The sequence below is a fragment of the Pristiophorus japonicus genome, chromosome 15 (genome assembly GCF_044704955.1).
Source record: "Pristiophorus japonicus isolate sPriJap1 chromosome 15, sPriJap1.hap1, whole genome shotgun sequence".
Lineage (NCBI taxonomy): Eukaryota > Metazoa > Chordata > Chondrichthyes > Pristiophoridae > Pristiophorus > Pristiophorus japonicus.
Window position 1 is genome coordinate 116,454,171 of NC_091991.1, and position 21,684 is coordinate 116,475,854.

A 21,684-nucleotide genomic window follows, 5' to 3' on the forward strand; every position below is an offset into this window, starting at 1 on the left:
TGCGTGGAGGCGCCATGCAAGTATGGTGCATTCTCTGCTGATGGCATGTGGAAGGCTCGGTTCTGAGTGATTCGTCTGGTGACTGCGTAGCACCCAGGATAGCCGGATCTGTAGGGAGTCTACCATGACACGCGTGGTGCTAGGTTTAGTGATTTGGGTGCTGGCCCTGAGGTCTGGCCAGCCCAGAATGGCCGCAATGGCCTTGAGACTTTCGGTAGTGGCGGGTGGCCTAGTGGTCCCCGTGGATCTTGGGCCACCAACTGTGTGTAGCCGCTCTGCCTTGTTTTGCACCATTGGGATGGGTCTATCGTCTATGCGGCGGATAGGTTGCTACATCCCGTCTAGCAGTTCACCTTTGGCAGGTGGTAACATAGGATCCTGGCTGGTCCAGGTCCTAAGCTGAGGGAGGCCTCATTCACTGGAGAAGGTACGCAGAGGTCTTCCCAGTTCCATCGAATCTTCCCCAGCCACTTCCTGCCAAGCATCATTGGTCCATCACCTGATACAATTCACGTGGTAAATCGTGCACTGCTCCCTCATGGAATACTCCTATGTCTGCACTACCAATAACTGGTATCAGTTCCTTGGTTTAGGTGCGCAGCTTTGCCTGAATCGGGATCAGCTCGGGTCGTTGTGCTTCGTCACTCTACAGCCTCTCGAAAACCTTCTGGCTCATAACTGATTGACTCGCCCCCGTGTCTAGTTCCATGGAGACTGGAGTGCTGTTAAGTTCAACTTTTAACATTATCGGAGGGCTTTTGGTGGTGAAGGCGTATATCCCATACACTTCCTCTTCATCCTCAGGTTCAGTTGCCTCTCCTGCTCGTTCATCGTGATCCTCGCTGGATCGGTTGTCCTCTCCTGACTCTGCCACGTGGTGAGTCAGAGATCGTTTGCACATTCGTTGGAGATGCCCCGTTATTCCACAGCCCTTGCACACATAGGGTTTGAATCTGCATTGATGAGCTCTATGGCTGCCCCCGCAGCGCCAATACGGTGCTAATGGATAAGTATTCATGCCCCACGGCCGACTCTGAGTTACTCTAAGCCTAGGTCTGGCCTCTGCAATCGGGTGGGCCCTGCCCTGTGCCGTTCTGCCTGCTGCAAACATTATTTTATGCACGGTGCTTGCCGGTGAGCTCCGACTCTGTGAAGATATCTGTTTCGTGTTATCGCTCATGGATATAAAGGCTTGGGCTATCGTGATGACCTTGCTCAGATCTAGGGAGTCGGCAGACAGCAGTTTGCGAAGGATGATCTCATGGCCAATTCCAAGCACGAAAAGTCCCGCAACATTTCCCCCAAGGATCCTGCAAAGTCACACTGCCCCACAAGGTGTCTTAGGTCGGCGACAAAACTTGCCACGTTCTGGCCCTCGGAGCAACAGTGCGTATAAAAGCGGTACCTGGCCATCAGGATGCTCTCCTTTGGCTGGAGGTGTTCCTTAGCCAGCGTACACAGCTCTGCGTAAGATTTGTCCGTTATTTGACCGGTGCCAGCAAATTTTTAAGGAGGCCATATACCGATGACCCACATACGGAGAGGAGAATCGCCCTGCACTTGGTCGTCGTCTCAGCCTTGTCCAATTCGTTGGCCACAAAGTACTGGTCGAGGTGCTCCACGAAGGCTTCCCAATCATCACCCTCAACAAATCTCTCAAGAATACCAACGGCAGCCATTACCGCATGAAAGTTCTTGATCCGTTACTCGTCGCCAATTTGTTATGTTCAGAATAAATTCACAGGACTATATCGCAAGCTCAAACTGTTGTGACCTTGGTCTCTTTATTGAGACTCCAGAGTGAGGAAGCCGCATAGTGAATCACCTTTTATACCTGCTTGCCCCATTGTGCACAGGTGACACTTAGGTCTCCCACAGGTATGCCCCCTAGTGGCAAGTCTTACATTTGGGTGAGGTCTGCATACATACATAACATCCACCACCTTAAACATTCACTTCCTCCACCACCACGCACTGTAGCTGCAGTGTGTACCATCTACAAGATGCATGCAGCAACACGCGACGACTTCTATGGCAGCACCTCCAAACGTGCGACCGCTATCACCGAGAAGGACAAGGGCAGTAGGTGCATTGGAGCACCTCCAAGTTGCACACCATCCTGACTTGGAAGTATATCAGCCGTTCCTTCATTGTCGCTGGGTCAAAATCCTGGAACTCCCTCCCTAACAGCACTGTGGGAGTACCTTCACCACACGGACTGCAGCGGTTCAAGAAGGTGGCTCACCTCCACCTTCTCAAGGGCAACCAGAGATTGGCAATAAATGCTGGCCTTGCCAGCGATGCTCACATCCTAGGAATCAATTTAAAAAAAAGTTGCTGAGCTGAAGGATTCAGATTTCAAGGGTCTGCCTGGAAGCACACTTTGGTAGTTGAAAATCAGCACATCATGGAATCATTTTAGACTGTGTAACTAGCCTGTACAGTTTAGAGTTACAGATATTACAGGTGGTTACAGACTAGGAATGCCTTTTGGCCCAACCTTTTTGTTCTTTATTCATTGGATGTGGGCATCGCTGGCAAGACCAGCATTTATTGCCCATCCTTAATTTCCCTTAACTGAGTGGCTTGCTAGGCCATTTCAGAGGGCAGTTAAGAGTCAACCACATTGCTGTGGGTCTGGAGTCACATGTAGGCTAGACCGGGTAAGGACGGCAGATTTTCTTCCCTAAAGGACATTATTGAATCAGATGGGTTTTTACAACAATCTGATAGTTTCACTGTCACCATTACTGGTACTAGCTTTTTAATTCCAGATTTATTTGATTGAATTTAAATTCTCTAGTTGTCGTGGTTGAATTTGAACTCACGTTGCCGTATTAATAGTCTTCTGGATCACTAATCCAGTAACATAACCACTGTGCTACCCATCTAATTTCAGCATTCAGAAAGGTCCTAAAGTCTCCCTCTATTCGCCTCTCAAATGATTCCAGGATTTTAACCTCTACTATTCTATCTGGAAGTCCATTCGATTTATTGATCATGCTTAGTGTGAAAAATTATTTCCTGGTATAAGTCCGATATTTATCTTTTACTAGACTGAATCTGTGTCCCCTTGCCCAACACTCACAATTTAATTTATATGTAATATTCTGGAAATTCCTTTTCCATTCCTTTAACTATCTTGTATATCTCCCTAAGATTACTTCGCAGTTGCCCCTTTTTCAGGCCCAAGTGCCTTCAATCTTTCCTCATAATTTAGACTGTTTAAACTCGGGATCAAGCTTCTCACTCTTCTCTACACAGCCAACCTTGTGGGGCTGTAATTCACCCCACCGGAAACGGGTCGCACCTACTGTTTTTGTTGTGTTTTGGCTGCTGCAATAGATGCGGTGGCCCATCCTGCGAAATGAAGCTCTTTGTCATTTTTTTTCAAGCAGGCAAAAGTCGGTCATAATGGGGGCAGAAATGGGGGCGGGACAGAGTGACCGTCACTAGTAGGGCGGAAGTGGGGGCAGGAACGGAGTCTCCTCCGCTGTCATCATCGCGCTGGTGCGTCACCACGACTCTCCCCTTCAGTAAAAGTGCAGGGCCGCTGCAAACTCTATTTTAGTTAGATCCACTGGGCCACCAGGGAGGGTTTTGGCCTGGCCAGCAGCCCGGCACCCAAGAGGCCGAACCTGGGGGCATAATTGTGGGGCTGACCTGGCAGTCGTCCGACAAAAAAAACTAAGGTGACAGCCACGGCAATGTGCCCTCCCCTTTAATGGCAGCTGCACCGCCATTTTACACACCGTGCGCCGACAGAAAAAGCTGTCGGGGGCACCGGCTGGCGGCCAGAAGACTTTTCCAGCTGAATTGCGTTTCCGGTGTAGGACATCGGTGGTGCATGCTCTGTTGACGCACTTTGATGCTTCGGTAGCAGCGGGGCGAATGTGGGGGGAGTAGGGTGGATATGGTCACCGCCAGAAAAAACCCCGGGGAGAATTTTGCGAGTGTCAGCCAGTCCGCTGCAAGTTGGAGGACATTCGACACTGCTCCTTGGCCGTCGCTTTCCTGCGGCCAGAGGCCTTATCGTGAGGCTGAGTTTCAGCCCCCTGTGTCTCTGCAACTATGGAGGAATCCACAGTCTTCTTCTGTAAAGTGCTGCGTGACTGCCTGTATGAGCTGCATCCCGTCAGGGAGAATATGGGCAACTCCAGGCCCCTCTGTAGCAGAGGTTGAGGTTGTAAGGTGAGGTACAGCTGCCATTACAAATGTGATGACCAGGGCTCTTTACCTACCTCATTGACATCCAGTGGTCTGCTCTCACTCAGATCTCTTGCTGTGCTGAGGGAGTGACCAGCAACAGGGGAATGCTAGAAATTGGCATGGATGTTGGAGATGTATCTCGGCATGATACCATATCCAAAACTCCCAGCCACTTCAATCAAATGACTTGTGATGTATCATATGGCATCCGGGTCCAATCAGCCACCATATCGATCTCCTGGTGCATGTAGTTGCAGGGTCATCGACTGACCCAACTCTATCCCAAGAGACAAACACTTGACACCCAGCAGCCATCCATCTGAGCTCCTCCTCCCATTGGGGAAATATTTAGAAGGAGCACATGGTTAGCAAATAGAACACAACACACATTGTTACAAATATAAAACACCTAGACAAAAGAATACTAAATACACCACTATTGCGCAATGTAAGGAATAATGGAAGTTGGCTTGATTGACACTGGTATATCTCTCCCTGTTCTGTCTATGCTGCTACCCCCTCATCATAGGCAGTCCCTCGGAGTCGAGGGAGATTTGCTTCCACTCCTGAAGTGAGTTCTCTGGTGGCTGAACAATCCAATACGAGAGCCACAGACTCTGTCACAGGTGAGACAGATATTCGCTGAGGGAAGAGGTGTGTGGGACTGGTTTACTCCTTCCGCTGCCTGCGCTTGACCTTTTCATGCCCTCCTGAATGCACTTTCTCCACCTAGGGTGGTCTTCGGCCAAGGACTCCCAGGTGTCAGTGGTGATGTCGCACTTTATCAGGTGAAAAAGCAGACACAATTTCCCTAGATTTGTATCTGTGCAGTAAATTTAATTTTCCTTGAGCATTGCTCCAAATTAGCACCCTACTTTAAACAAATATGCATGGTACCCTGGAAAGTTTGTCCAAATCTGTCAGGTAAATATTACCACTTATATAAGTAATGTCATTACTTCTGTGGATTATAGAGTGAGCTTGGGAGGGAGAAATGTGATTGTTATGTGGGGCAGAGTGGGTTGCATGTCTGGACAGTGCATTCAGAGGAACTGTGCATTATTCCATATACCAATGTTTAATGCTTTACCAATTAGAATTGATGTTTTTGCACAGATTCTCAACAAAGCTGAGCGTACATTCTCAACTGGTGAAGTTTCCATAGCAACAAAGAGACCCAGTGCTTGAGAAAGCTATTAAATTGTGACTCTCACTCAGACAGAGTTACAGTGGTGCAATAGGGTCTGTTTCTCTCGGCAGAGTAGACAAAGGCGAATTGCTTACTTTACAAACCTGTGCTACACCCAATCTGGGAGTGATTTGTGGAGTAAAGCAGAAGCTATAGTGACATTTTTCAACTTGCTATGATCAAAAGGTTATCTTTCCTCAATGTTTAGGGCCTGCTAGCATGGAGATAAGGATCTCTCCGATCAAACAATTACAATCTGAGGTATATGATAAACTCTTCAATGTTTTATTGTTTTAATAACAAACAGCATATAAATGAAACCTCCCAAACATACAAGCAATCTTATAACCAAGTAACATGTTAGAAACCTAAATTACTTTGTGGAATGAATATGTGTAGCTCTTCTTTTGGTAATGATGCAACAACAAGCTGTTTATTTCCTGTGCATTAAGGTGGACATGCTTTTTTGGTCTTTCCTTAGGTCTTTAGACAGAAAGTTGCAGCGGCCTCTGTTGGCAAAGTCTCAAACCCTACCCAGCATTCCGCAGTCACCTACCAATACAAGGGCCTACAAAGAATTGATACCCGATAGCGATGATGGCAGAAGCCAAAGTCAATTGCTGCTCACAAAAGGAACTCAAAAGGGATGTACTGTGCCATCATTCGGTGAGGTTAAAGTTAGCTTGTATTTAATTGGTCTGCACATTTGTCTTGAGGTAACTTTACAATGTAACACTATAAAATATATATTTTTTAAGGTAACCAACGCGTTAATTCACCACGGAGTTTCTTGTTCAGTTAAGGACTATACAGGGTGAATGTGTTTCCATTTTATTCATGTCTGCAGTGCTCCACGTGAAAAGTCTTCCTGGATGTTTTTTTAATTTATTTTCACTGCTCTTTTAAGAGTTGAGTATTCTGGTTGATGGCCAAAGTTCATAGCGTAGAATAGCATCAAGGTTAAAAAGAGTAGCGAGGAAGTTGAGATAAATCAAAAAATTGTAATTTAGTTGATGTCACACTTCTTTTTTAAACCTATAGACAGGAACATAGGAAACCTAGGAACAGGATTAGCCCAATCAGCCCCTTGAGCCTGTGCTGCTATTCAGTTAGATCATGGCTGATTTGTACCTCAACTCTAATTACCTGCCTTTGCTCCTTATCCCTTGATAACCTTACCAAACAAAAATCTATTGACCTTTGTCTTGTAAGAGAAAGGGAAGACTGAAAGAGGTGAAGAGTTCCACAGTTTTGAGGTCCTAGGAAAGAATGGGTTAGCAGACATATGATCAGTCTTGATTCTAACCCAGGAAGATTGTGGGATGAGAAATAGTCTATCAGTTGGCATATTTGCAGTTTAGAATGAACAAGAGGGCAAGGTTCAGAGCAGCATTGACCATATTGCTATTTATAAATTAAAGAGAGAGGAGAGAGAAAGAAAGGTTATGATGGAGAGGTTGAAAAGGTCTGCAGCATTTTAGAACTGTGAAAGACTTGAGCAAGTGAGTAGAAATGTCCTGACAGAATGTGCTCACAATACTCAAAACAAAAGGGAATTCATCTTTTACTGGTAACGGATGTTTTGAAGCACTTGTTATTATATTTGGGTGGAAATGTTCAAGCTTGGTCCTCTGGGAGTTAATACGGAAATTAAAAATGATAACCCCAGGACCAATGGCTCTCACTGAATATTTGCAAAGGAATGAATGGAAATCTCAAATGGTTCAGATGCCGTTCAAACTGCAACAGGCGTGCACTGAGTTTATTTTTAGAACGCTGCTTTTTCTTTTGGTACCTGTATTCCAGATGGCATTGAGATTGAAAGGCAAAAATACAATAACAGCAGTAAAAGGTAAAGAGCCATCGTTTCATTTCAGCAAATGGTCAGTCAACCTTCAGGTGGTGCTCAACTCCGAGGTCTTGCTCCAGAGTGCTCTTGAACAGCCATTGATTGACAACTTTCCACTGTTCTTCCAACCATTATAATGAACAGTATTTTGATTGCGACTCATTTGTGAAATTGCATTTGTTATTTTATGGATTTATTTTTTTGTTTATTCATTCAGTTTAGCTCAGTAAATGTCATGCAGAACATTGTTGGAGAAGACTGATAAAATATGGGCTTTGAATCACTTTCATGGATCGCTGGCCTGTTCGACTGTCTGAAAACAAGTTCTAATTGCTTTGTAAACTGAGTGTATTACTTTTTCCAGCTAGATTTTTCTCTCTACCTGTCCTGAAGGTGCTCGGGGAAGTAGGAGCCGGCTACGCTTTTGTGTCTTGCTCGAGATACCATTTTTCATGCGAGAACCTATACAGTGAATTTCAGCAGTCTATTCAGCTGCGGATGGATCACAGTCAAAGGTGTTCCTGTTATCACTAATATCCATCCATGCATACTCTTCAGCAAGGCTCGGTGGATAACAGCAGAGGATGTGAACCCGAGTTGGTCTGTGTCCTCCCGAACCACAGAGTGTTGAGACCAATTAAAGTGTTCCTAATACAGCCCTTGTTGAGATCATCTCATTAAGGCCAGACTAGGAATCAAAATTGGTCTTTATGGCTTAACTATATGCTGTTTTCATATTTGAGTAGCTACTAAGTTTATTACTAAAGGGATGGTTGTACAAAAATAAGACTCCTTGCAATGACTAAATTAGTAAATACACCACCTGGTCAAGTGGTATGCTGTACAGACAAGGGAGGTCCCAGCTTGATCCCTGTCCTGAACCTGGTTAGCTGGGCTTGGAGTGAGGGGACTAATAGAGGAGGGGAGAAGAATGGGGAACGTTGAAAGAAAAGTGATCCTCTTATTGCAGGAAGTTGCTGGATTCTGTCAGTGTGTATCTCTGTCACTCAGTAATGTACCTACAGGCTTGTGCCAAAATTCTTGAATCGGTGCTCTCAGAGCTTCCTTCCTATCCAAGTGTTGTGGAGTTTGTGCAGAGGAGTTGCATTCTATATTACACAAGTTTACTTGGTGGGCTCACACTGCATTATGCAGGTTTGAAACATGATTCAAGCCTCAGGCCATCGATTTACGCACCCAACCAAACACTTAGAGCGACTGAACACTTTTGCATCATGAGATTCTGCGGCTGCCTAAGCCTCATTTATATTATACTGTTGCCATTGTTGAGATGCGTCAAACTAGGGAGAAGCTTTGTTGTGCCAACACAGTCCAGCTATTTCACCCCACATGTAGAGGCCTTTGCTAATTATTGTGCCGAGAATTCTGGCCTCGCCGAGTCCGTACAAAGTGTGCACAGACCCGGCGAGGCCTCGCAAAAGCCGTTTTTTGGGGTGCGATGCGAATGCACTGAAAACCGGCTTTTCCGATCTGTCAAGATTACTCTTGACAGATCCTCTGCATCCGGAGAAGGACATTCGCACAGGAGAGATTGGGCTATTTGCCCATCTCTTGCCCAGCGAATGTCCTTCAAACTTTTATGCCTGGTGAAAGCAGGCGTATAGCTTACTTTTGCCAATGTAAGAGCTTTAAAACATATAAAAATTTAATTTAATTTAATCATACATTTTTATGTTAAAAACCCTGTCCATTAAGGTAAGTTTATTTTAAGCCCTATTAAAACACATTAAAAAAAAATTCACCAAAATATATTTTTTCTCTAAAACACTTCATTAACTTTAATTTGAATACGTGAATTTTAAATATGTGAAGTGTTTTTTTTATTTATTATGTTGTGTTTCTTGTTTTAGTGAGGTTTTCTCATTGATAGTAATGGGAGCTCGTAAAAACGGAGTTCCCATTATTATCAATGAGAATACTGCATAGTGATTGGTGTTCCAGGCCCATGTGACTCCAGCGTTTTCGGACGTACAGGGAAGTCATCTCCCCGTATGCTGCGCATTGAATGAAGGCCTCCTACCGCAATCGAAGGCACTTCCGTGACCACCAGGTATTTTCGCAAAAATATTTTGGGTCGGAGGAAGCCTCTGACTGGAATTTTCCCCCCAATGTCTCAGTTTTCTGCCTTGATTTTGCTGATATATCCTTAATTTTCTTCTCTTAATTTCTGAGACCTGTTCTATTTTACCCTTGATTGAATATCCACCTATGGATCACAAAACGGAGCTCATCTTCAATTTCAGCTGGGCATCTAGGAAAACACTTCTCACTTATGCAAACAAAAATACCTCAAATGTGCAAATGTGGGGAATGGGTTAAACACTTACCGTTCAGTTCTGGGACCTGGATTAAAACCCAGCCTCAAGTGAATGAGTGAAAGTGTTCTCTCTGCTTGCTGTAAGGTCCCACTAATGGCTCAGTAGTGGAAGTGCAAACCCAAGAACATTCTGCTGTGTCTAGCTCAGTATTTTCAGGGGTAATTTCAAGTGTAATTTTCCACTGTTGCACTCTTGGCACAGAACTGGAACGCATATTGGATTATGATAGCACTCCCAAAATGCAGCCCAACCAATTTTTCAACCTTTAAAATGACTATCTATATGTGCTCAAGTTCTGAAACACGACTTCTGACTCAGGGATGAAGCTGACACTGTATTATATTATTTTACATAAGGCAGTGCTAGGGGTTGTCATGTTTTAGAAGGATAAGAGTTCCACAGGCTATGGACTGTTTTTCTCCCTCTCCTGAACCTACTGGTGTTGATGCTGGTTGTAACCATCCTATTACTCCCTGTGGCCCGCTTAGAACCCACGGCACGTGGTGTGGGTAATGGCAGCGGCCTTCCTGTCCTCTCCAGCGGCTCACCAAGAAGCAAGATGGAGCTGGGTGCAGCCAACAAAAGCGAACAGGGCCCCAGTGGCTCCCACCTTCACCCTCCACACTTTGGGTCACTCACCACTACCTCTCCTGAAGGTGCTGCTCAGTGCTGAGCTTACGGCAGGGGAAGGCCAGCTCAAAGAACAAGGTGGTGGTTACAGCTTCTTCTGAAAAGGCAAACCAGAAGAAGAATGCCGTCTCCATGGAGTTGGCTTTGCCATCAAGAACGAGCTGGTCAGCCATCTCAGTAACTCCCCCTGCCCATAAGCAAATGTCTCGTGACTCTTCAGTTCACCCTAGCCCGGAACCAGTGCGTCACAGTTATCAGCGCATATGCCCCAATACTCGACACAACAGATGAGACCAAAGACAAATTCTACTCCAGCCTCGAACAATCCCTGTCCCGAGTCCCTACGGACGACAAACTGATCCTCCTCAGCAACTTCAACGCCAGAGTCGGTAAGGACACAGACCTCTGGGGAGAGAGACATGATTGGCAGAGTGGGGTTAGGGAAAACCAATTCCAGCGGTACCCTGCTCCTGACAAAATGTCTAGAACACAACCTTGTCATCACCAGCACCTTGTTCCGCCAGAGAGACAAGTACAAGGCATCATGGTCACACACTCGCTCCAAGCACTAGCACCTGCTCGACTACGTCATTTTCTGAGCGAGGGACCGCAAGGACGTGCGCATCACTCTCGCCATGACAGGAGGCGACGACTGCTGGATGGACCACCGCCTAATCCATTCTGTCATTAACATTAATATAGCCCCAAAGCAGTGACAGCAACAGAAACAGTGCCGCAGAAAATCAACGCCGGGGCACTCCCCAATTAAGAAAGTCCTATACAGCCAGCGTCTCACTACCAACCTGGTGACCCTCGATGACCCCGAGACGCAGAGTGCCCACAGCGCCTGGTCTGCCCTCAAGGCCTCCATAACCAGTGCCTGCGAAGAGACGCTCAGTCACTCAACCAGGAAACACCAAGTCTGGTTTGACGAGAACTGTAAGATCTCTTAATTTCCAATGAAATACGAACTCCGATTGTAGTTTTAATGTCACTTTATTTTTGGCAGAGAGCAACAAGCTTCTGGCTTTAAGCCAGGTCTTTGTCCTTCTGAGACCACATGGTCAAAATGGCTGTACTTATACCTGGATCAATTTACAGAAAAGAACTCGCCTTCTTTGACCTTATTGGCTCAATTAATAGTCTTTTAACCATTTAATTGGCTCGCTACCCAAGGGTCCTAAAATGATTGATGACTTAATGCAACATGCTACCACTCACGTAGCATCTCTGACTTGTTGTCTGTGAATTTTCACAGCCTGTCTAAATGCAGCCTGTTTGAATTCTCTATCAATCCCCCCCTTTGATTCTTTCACAAACTGAATCATAAAACATCAGGTATCACTGGTTAAACATTCTACAAAATAATTTCATACATGTTAATATAGTTTCCTTCTAAAATTTGTTGATGTGTTTCGCCACATGTCCGGACTAGGAGCTTCCACACAAATTTACACCAACCCGAGTTCCATCGTGGCCACAATGGAAGTCTGGTTTTAGTAGGCTAATTAACCTTATTCCAATTTAATCCAAATCAATATCTTAGTTCAACCAGTAAACAACCTTCCCTTAAGCATAACATACCCCTGTGCCACGTACAGACGGTCTGCTGGGACCTGCAAGGTGTCTCACCTGCGGGACAGCAGCTACAGCCGCCTGGTCGCAACAACATTTAATCAACATAAACAAACAATATAAAAGTAAAACAATTACAACAAATAGAATTAAACCTTCCACCAATGAAGTTCCTATTGAACCTAGCCATTCAGTGGCTCTGCTCCACAAAGTGAATGATGGGGGTTGCTTAAGTTTTTCTACCTCCTTTTGGATATGCTCCGCTAAGTGGGTAATTTCTTCGGAGCTATCTGGGATATATGTGCAACACTCAGTTCCGAGTAGGGTGCAAGTACCTCCCTTTTCAGCCAGGATGAAATCAAGGGCCAGTCTATTCTGTAGGGCTACTGTGCGGATTGCTACCATTTCTGCATTGATTTTAACTCGGGCCTCTGAGGTATCATTGGCTACCCGTTCCACAACGGATGCCATGTTAATGGATTCCCTTGCCAGTCTGACGGTCCCAGACCTGGGGATCAGAATGGCAAAGAACCTCTCTGTTTCTGTGATCGCTCTCTTAGGACGGTGTAAATGTTCCGACAGTGACTTTATATGAGACATATAAGGCACAATGTAGGCTAAATAGCAGGATCCCATCCAATTCTGGGGCAGCCAAGGGTAGGCCTTGTGGCCACACACCCAATAGGTGCCATTATAGGCAATGAATGTTAGCTGTTTCTTTGTCAGCAACACTCCGGGGCCTGTCCAGGCTTTTCCATCTGTTTTATTCAGAATCCCCGTTACGTTAAGAATTCCCACATCAGCCCAGTTTGGACGGTTCCGTGGCTTGATTATATTATAATTCCGGGAGCAGTTACTATACCCCATATTTTGGCCTCCTTTGATGTTTCTAATCAGACAGACCGATTCCCCCGGTCTTCCTATTCCCGTTATATTAGTGATAACAAAAAATGGGGGCCGTTTGGAATTATTGTAGCACGGTTGGTATCCCCCTTCAAAGGTAGTCAGATTGTAACCTGCTGACTTCCATTTACGTGCCCAGTTTTCCGTATCCTGAAACGCATTGCCTGTTTTATTTTGATTAATTATCCACTCAGCCATTTCAGAGATATTCAAGGGAGCTGGCCTCAAGGGAATCCCTCCCTTTGAGTGAATAGGAATATGCGCACACACCCAACAACTAGAAATGTTACCTTGTTTGGCATAAATGTATGACATATATAAAAAGGTAATTCCCTTGCTACCCTACTATTTCCCTTTGGTGCAGAAGGTCGGCTAGTAAGAAGTAGGCCTATGCCTAGAATACCCACAATGAATAATACAGTAAATTTATACATTTTCGCAAAAAGTAATTGTCCTTATTAGATTTCAGCTTCAGTTACGGGTGCTCGTTTAACGTGTGAAGCGTGGATCCAGGCTTTCTTTCCTTGGACTTTAACAGCTGCCTGGGTGATCAATAACACTTGATAAGGTCCCTCCCACTTGGCACCCAAAGGTTCTTTATGCAACTTTTTCACATACACCCAGACTCCCGGGATGATGTCGTGTCCTCCTTCGGGTGGATTACCCCAAGCTGCCGATACCTGTCGGGAAACAGAACTAATAGCATTGGTTAAGTTCTGACAGTATGATAACAAAGTGTCACTCATTAAGTGAACATCAGCTTTCCGTAAATCGATAGTTCCTGGCAGCGACATGGGTCTTCCTGTTATAATTTCAAATGGGCTTAGACCTGTAGTTCTGTTCGGGGTTGCCCTAATGCTACATAGCACTATTGGTAGTGCCTGGGGCCATGGTGTTCCTTCTTGGTGATATTTGGCAAGCCGTTGTTTCAGAGTTCGATTCCTTCGTTCTACTTGTCCTGATGATTGTGGATGATAAGGACAGTGTAAATCCCACGTAATGTTCAGTAACCTGCAGACTTCTTGGCAGACAGCACCTGTGAAGTGTGTTCCCTGATCTGAGTCAATGCTCCTCGGGTCTCCCCATCGGGGAATGTAATCCTTACACAAGACCTTTGCAGTGTGATTGGCTGTGGCTCTTTTAGTTGGGACAGCTTCTACCCATCTAGAGAATCTGTCGACCATGACAAGAATGTTAGTGTATCCTTGGCATGAAGGAAGAGATATATAATCAACCTGCAGATGCTGGAATGGTCCGACAGAGGCAGGGGGCCTCAGTTGGGGCATTACCGTGATGGGTCCAGAATTATTTTTCTGGCAGACCACACAGCGGTCTGTTACCAGCTGGGCATGTTTTTTGAATCCCTGACCCCACCAGCTTTTCTGGAACCGTGCCGTCATCTGTTGTGAGGCCAAATGTCCCCACGAGTGGATCTGTTGTGCTAAAAAAGGCTGAAGCGCTTGTGGCGCGACTGGCTTGTCGGTAACTCTTTGTCTCCAGACACCATCTTCGCATAGCTTAATTCCTGCCTCAATCCATGTCCATTTTTCCTCTCGGGATCACTCACCTTGCATTGTTTGAAGGTCTCGTGTCAGAGTCCTGAGTGCTTTCAATCTGCACATCTGTGTTGGTTCTTCTGGAGGAACGCCCTGTGAGGCGGCACCTTTAGCTGCCTGGTCGGCTAGGTCTTTTCCCTGAGCTTCTGTGGTATTTTCCTTGGTATGGGCCTTACACTTCAGGATGGACACTTCCTGAGGTAATTGTATGGCCTCCAGTAAGTCTCGGACTTCTTTTCCATTTCGGATAGGTGTACCAGCAGCAGTGAGGAATCCTCTTTTCCGCCACAACAGACCAAAGTCGTGAGTGACTCCAAAAGCATAACGCGAATCTGTGTAGACATTAGCTGTCTGTCCTTCTGCTATTCGACATGCTTCTGACAGGGCCCGTAACTCGGCCTGTTGTTCCTGAGGGTAAACATCCTTTTGCCACTACCTCATATAAGGTTGTAACTGCCCATCCTGCTTTTCTGGTACCATTGTCAACAAAGGAGGAATCATCTGTAAACAGGATGAGGTCTGGGTTGTGCAGAGGCTCCTCTGCTGCTAAGGCTGCTTCTTCTGTTTCTTTTAAAATCTCCACACAGCCATGCTCTTCACATTCTCCCCCCTCTTGCTCCCTCGATTCTGACATTGGGAGCATAGTTGCGGGATTAACCGGGCTGGCCCGGAAGATATGGGGATTAGGAGCTTCCAAAACTGCTGTCCAGCGGGTCCATCTAGCTGCTGTCACCTGAGACATTCTATTCATAGACAGCAAAGTGTATACGGTGTGGGGATACTTGACAGTCAGCTTTTGGTCGAGGACTGGACCCGCAGTGATCATTACCGCTCGACATGTAGCTTCCATAGCCCTTAGGCAACTTCCCCATCCGAGGGCTACCGCATCCAGTTTTGCCGAATAATAGCCAATAGGTCTTTGCCGATCCCCATGTTCTTGTGTCAGTATAGCTGTCATATATCCTTCTTTCTCATGGACAAACAGGGTAAATGGCTTACCACTATCGGGGATTCCCAGAGCCGGTGCCGAACACAAAGCCTTTTTCAAACTCAGGAAGGCGTCTTGCTGTTCCTTAGTGAGGGTGATGGCTTCTTTAGAGGCATGTTTCCCCTTTAAAATATCATTCAATGGCTGAGCAAGCTGTGTGAAGGAGTCAATCCAATTTCTGTTAAAGTTACATAATCCCAAAAAAGACCTTAGTTCCTGAATAGTGGTGGGTTTTTTAGCAGCCCGAATGGCTGCAGTTCTATCCTGGGTAAGTTCTCTCTTTCCTTGTGAAATCTTTTGTCCCAGGTATACAACCTCTTCTTGGGATATTTGTGCTTTGTCGATGCTGGCTTTATGTCCTTTCAGCCGAAGGTGATCCAGCAAAGCTCGTAAATCTTGTTCATGCTGTTCTTCCGTGTTTGAAGCTAGCAAGATATCGTCTACATATTGGATGACTGTGGTTGACAGGGGAGGTAATTCTCGCAAATGGCTTTGTAAAGCCATGTGGAATACCGTTGGGCTGTTGTGGAAACCCTGTGGTAGCGGGTCCAAGTATACTGTTGCCTTTGGACCGTGAAAGCAAACCACTGTCGAACCTCCGGTGCCAGAGGCACCGACCAAAATCTGTTGGCCATATCTACAACCGAGAAATATTTATGTTCCGGTTTGAGGGCATTAAAAATGGTGGAGGGATCTGCAACCAAAGGAGCTTTTTGATCAATACACTGGTTAGCTTTCCTATAATCCAAACGCCAAGTCTCATTAGATTTCTATACTGGCCACACGGGGCTATTGGAGGAGCTATGCGTTTTAATAAGCACCCCTTGTTTCTCCAATTGCTGTATAACCGGTAAGATTCCTGCGATAGCAGTTGGACTGATGGGATACTGTTTAGTGCATGCAGGCTTGGTCCCGGTAAATGATGCAGGGTCCATCTGGAGTAGGCCACAATCGTTCTTATCTTTAGCCCATATCGGGCGTTCCTTCAATTCTTCTTTCTTCAAAGTTCTAATTGACCATGTCACCTGACCATCCTCAAAATGCAATGATGAATCTATTTGGATTAGAACGTCCATTCCCAAAAGGGGTTGATCTACGGGGCCTATCCAGACCGGCATGGTTAGTTCATGTGGACCCAGCGATATAAGTACCGGTGTTGTCCTTTTAATTTCCATTTTATGGCCCCCAATTCCATAGGCTGTACGTGCCCTACCATCCAACAGCAAAAAGTCTCCATATTGTAGGGATAAGCATGTTAATTCCGCCCCTGTGTCTAAAAGACAGTCCACATCCTTATCGCCCACCCTCACAGTTATATATAGCCCATCTCCCCTTTGTTGTATTAGTGCGAGGAGTGAGGCCAGGGTGGGCTCTAATCGTTTTTTGCTATCCCAAGTAACTCCTTCTGTTGTTGTATTGTCAGTCGCTTAAATGCTTCTATGAGGTCGTTATCTTGTGACAAGCCTGGTTTGTTGGCTGAATTGTATCCCTGGCTGCGTCCTCTTCCCCAGCCACGACCTTTCTGTTTTACCCTGCACGTCTTGGCCCAGTGACCTTCTTTCTCACAATAATGACATTTTCCGGGGAATTTTCTTAATGACTGTTTATCGGAATCCTGGGATTTCCATCCCACAGCCTGCAGGGCTCGGACTTTAGCTCCCATATCCCGATCTAATTGGTTACATCGATCCACCAATGCTGCAAAGGTAGTTCCTCTACCTTCCCAGTCCAGTAACACTACCTTAAGCATTTTGGACAGTTCTGGCTTTAGACCTGCCACGAAAGCTGCTTTCAGGGGTCCAAACACTTGTTCATCCATTTCCTCATCCGTATTATTCATACCCGAATGTTCTAGCCACGTGCATCTAAACCGCTCGTCGTACTCCAGGACCTCCTCTGTTCCTTTCTGTTGGCAGGCTGCAATTTTTCCCCAGTCTGTCTTAGCTGGACTGAAGGCTTGCAGCCAGTGTTTAATCGCCTCCCATCCTGCGTCTAATTCTTGCTCATCCTGCCCCAAAGCTTCTTCTACCTTGTCGTGCAATTTTCTTCCCTGTGTTTTTGGCACCATTATGGTCAAAATTTGCACTCCGTCCCAGGGATGAAGTTGATATTTATTTCTTAAGCGGTCCAATTGGTCCCACGTTTTTACTCCCCCTTTCTTTGGATTGGGCAATTCCTTGGACCATTTATCAATTTTCTCTGGGTCTGCCGGATCATGAAATAAGTATTCTGCATGCACCCTTTTCCTCGTTTTTTTGGTTCTGCCCTCATCCGCAGTCTCTTCTGATTTGACTACAACTCGTCTTTTTTTAAATGGGGCAAAGCGCACCCCTAATTCTTCATCCTCCGACACTGTATCGTCGGAGGATTCAGAATTCGTATCTATTCCTCGGTCGTGTCTTCGGGTTTGCGCTTTTAATTTATCCAAACATAGGTACCCTGGGAATTGACCGATACATTTTCCTTTTCCTATTACTGTCTCTTGACCTAATGATTTTTTCCATTCTTTAATTTCACCTTTAAGATCTTTAACTTCCGCTTCCAGCTTTTCAAGTTCAAGTTTTTTCTGTCGCAGCTGTGCACAAACAGCTTGCAATTGATCCTTTGTACTGGTCAGTTCTTGATCATGTTGGGAACGCATTATAATTTCATTCCGGTTTCGGATCTTTCCCATAACCGCTAGGGACCATCTAATTCGCTCCTTATTTTTCATACGGGTTGTTTTTCCCCAGACCCTTTTAATCTCGTCCAAGGACCATTGTCCTTTGGAGGTTCCGTACTTTTGTTCGATCTTAATATAGGTTTTAGATAAATTGAATTGTTGCTCTATGTATTCTTTCAAGTGTTCGAGAATTAAATCTAGCGAAACTTCATGTGGTGCCTGCCCACCTTTAACAGTTGTAGCCAATTCTTTGCTCTTATCTCCTGCTGCCATAATACTGATTTCTTTACTGGGGTCTCGAGTCGTAGGCTTTCCAGCCAATCAATAGGTTGGTGATTAATTAACTAACACACCGCCGAAGTTTAGATGTCTATGGGACCTCGAGCCGACTACCAACCGGAGAGTTCGCAAACCGGAGGCTTTCGGAATCGCGTAGAAGGAAGGCGAATTTAGACTTTTGACCAAGGACTTTTTTATAAAGAGGAGTCCTTACCTCAGTATGTAGGTCCGATGTCCAAAATTCAGTTTCTTTCCTCAGCGATCGTGTTCGTGACGCCAAAATTGTTAGATCTCTTAATTTCCAATGAAATACGAACTCCGATTGTAGTTTTAATGTCACTTTATTTTTGGCAGAGAGCAACAAGCTTCTGGCTTTAAGCCAGGTCTTTGTCCTTCTGAGACCACATGGTCAAAATGGCTGTACTTATACCTGGATCAATTTACAGAAAAGAACTCGCCTTCTTTGACCTTATTGGCTCAATTAATAGTCTTTTAACCTTTTAATTGGCTCGCTACCCAAGGGTCCTAAAATGTCAAGTTGATTGATGACTTAATGCAACATGCTACCACTCACGTAGCATCTCTGAGTTGTTGTTTGTGAATTTTCACAGCCTGTCTAAATGCAGCCTGTTTGAATTCTCTATCAAGAACGACCAGGAGATCCAGGAGCTAATAAGTCGCATGTGCAAGGCATTTCTGAACTTAAAGCAGCAACCCAATTCTGGAACAGCAAAGCAGCTCTACAGGTGGCTGAAGGCCGAGGTCCAACAAAAAAATCGTGACCTAAAGAATAGATGGTGGTTGGAGAAAGCACAGGACATCCAACAGCTGGCTGACAACCATGACGTGTGAGGATTCTTCAGCGCAGTCATGGCCACCTTTGGCCCAAGCACCCAAGGCCCCACCCCACTGCTGGCCAAGGATGGGGAGACACTCATTAAGGCCACTGAGGCAGTCAGGGCCCGCTGGAAGGAGCACTTCGAAGATCTCCTTAACCGAGACTCTGACACGAGTGTCCTTGGCTCCATCCCGCAGCATGGTACCCGCCAGTATCTCAGCAAAGTCCCAGCCCTGCACGAGGTAGAAAACGCTATCCGTCAGCTCAAGAACAACAAGGCATCAGGAGCAGTTGGAATCCCCGCTGAGGCACTAAAGTATGGAGGAGAAGTACTATTGGCATGAATGCATGACCCCATCTCTCTTATCTGGAAGGAGGAGAGCATGCCAGGAGATCTCAGAGATGGCGTAATCATGACTATCTTCAAAAACGGGGACAAGTCCGACTGCAGCAACTACAGAGGAATCTCCCTGCTGTCGGCCACTTGGAAAGTCATCGCAAGAATCCTCCTCAACCGTCTTCTCCCTGTGGCTGAAGAGCTCCTCCCAGAGTCAAATGTGGATTCCATCTACTAAGGGGTATAATGGACATGATCTTCACCACGCGACAACTACAAGAGAAATGCAGGCAACAGCACGAACCCTTGTACATGGCCTTCTTTGATCTCACAAAGGCCTTTGACACTGTCAACCGTGAGGGACTATGGAGCATCCTCCTCCATTTCGGCTGCCCTCAAAAGTTTGTCACCATCCTCCGCCTGCTCCATGATGACATGCAAGCCATGATCCTGACCAACGGATCCACCACAGACCCAATCCACGTCTGGACCGGGGTCAAGCAGGGCTGCGTCATCGCACCAACGTTCTGCTCAATCTTCCTTGCTGCAATGCTCCATCTCACTATTAACAAGCTCCCCGCTGGAGTGGAACTAAACTATAGAACCAATGGGAACCTGTTCAAACTACGTCACCTCCAGGCTAGATCCAAGGTCGTCCCATCCTTTGTCATCGAACAATATTACGCGGATGACGCTTGCGTCTGCGCGCACTCAGAGGCTGAACTCCAAGCCATCGTCAACACCTTCACTGAGCCGTACGAAAGCATAGGCCTTACGCTAAACATCCGTAAGACAAAGATCCTCCAACAACCTGACCCTGCCACACAGCACTTCCCCCAGTCATCAAAATCCATGGCTCGGCCTTGGACAACGAGGATCATTTTTCATACCTCGGAGTCTTCTATCAGCAAGGGCAGACATCGATGACGAGGTCCAACACTGCCTCCAGTGTGCCAGTGCAGCCTTCGGTCGCCTGAGGAAGAAAGTGTTTGAAGACCAAGACCTCAAATCTGGCACCAAGCTTATGGTCTACAGTGCAGTAGTGATACCTGCCCTCCTATATGGCTCAAAGACGTGGACTATATACAGCAGACACCTCAAAGCACTGGAGAAATACCACCAGCGCTGCCTCCACAAGATCCTGCAAATCCACTGGGAGGAAAGACGCACTAACTCAGGCCAACATCCCCAGCATCGAAGCACTGACCACATTCGACCCACTCCGTTGGGTGGGCCACATTGTCTGCATGCCCGACACGAGACATCCTAAGCAAGTGCTCTACTCGGCATGGCAAGTGAGCCCCAGGTGGGCAAAGGGAACGCTTCAAGGACACCCTCAAAGCCTCCTTGATAAAGTGTAACAACCCACCGGCACCTGGGAATCCCTGGCCCAAGACCGGCCAAAGTGCAGGAAGAACATCCGGGAGAGCGCTAAGCACCTCGAGTCTCATCGCCGAGAGCATGCAGAAACCAAGTGCAGACAGCGGAAGGGGCATGCAGCAAACCAGACTCACAACCCACCCTTTCCTTCAACCACTGTCTGCCCCACCTGTTACAGAGATTGTAATTCTCGCATTGGACCATACAGTCATCTGAGAACTCACTTTTAAAGTGGAAGCAAGTCTTCCTCGATTTCAAGGGACTGCCTATGATCATTCTCTAACTCACATCAGCTAGCCAGAGATTGATTCTGGGACTTAGCTGGTCTGTATAACTCAGCTACTCACTGAATAAACTCATTAAGCTATCGGGGAAACCTTATGCAGACTTGCATACTACTGCTTCAATTACTGTACGTGACTGTCCGCTTCAACCCTTTCTCCCAGTAATTAGCAACTTGAGCACTGTTTTGCTCAATGCTAATTTTCTCCCTTCTCTGATCCTCACACGCAGGAAATATAGTGTGACGTTGTTCCTCTGTAACTGGTCGTTAAGTACTCAACAACACTAATAACAACTTACATTACTTTAGTACTCCTGAACTAAAGATCTCTGAGTGCCTGATGAGGTAGAAAAAACATAATGGAAGCAGAGCAACTCGACCCGTTTTTCAGCAAAGCTCAGTGTTTTTAGCAGAGAGGTTTGACCATCCATCATTTGGATGAGATGTTAATCTGAGGCCTTGTCTACTCTCTCACATGGATATAAAAGATCCCATGGCACTATTCGAAGAATGGCAGGGGAGTTCTCTGTATTCTGGACAAGATTTATCTCCTAATTAACACCACGAAAGCAGATTATCTGATCATTTATCTGGTTGCTGTTTGTGGTACCTTGCTGTTTGAAAATTTGCTGTCACGTTTGCTGACATTATAACAATGATTGCACTT

The 21,684-nt window shown here is 46.0% G+C and overlaps 1 protein-coding gene across 1 annotated transcript in view; it reads left to right on the top strand.

The window, feature by feature from the left end:
* LOC139225844 (ankyrin repeat and fibronectin type-III domain-containing protein 1-like) overlaps positions 1-21,684 on the top strand; it is a 1,527,386-nt gene that overhangs the window by 32,024 nt on the left and 1,473,678 nt on the right. The window contains exon 2 of the mRNA XM_070856697.1: positions 5,880-6,064. Within this exon, the coding sequence (XP_070712798.1) occupies positions 5,880-6,064 (185 nt within the window). The remainder of the gene's footprint in view (positions 1-5,879; positions 6,065-21,684) is intronic.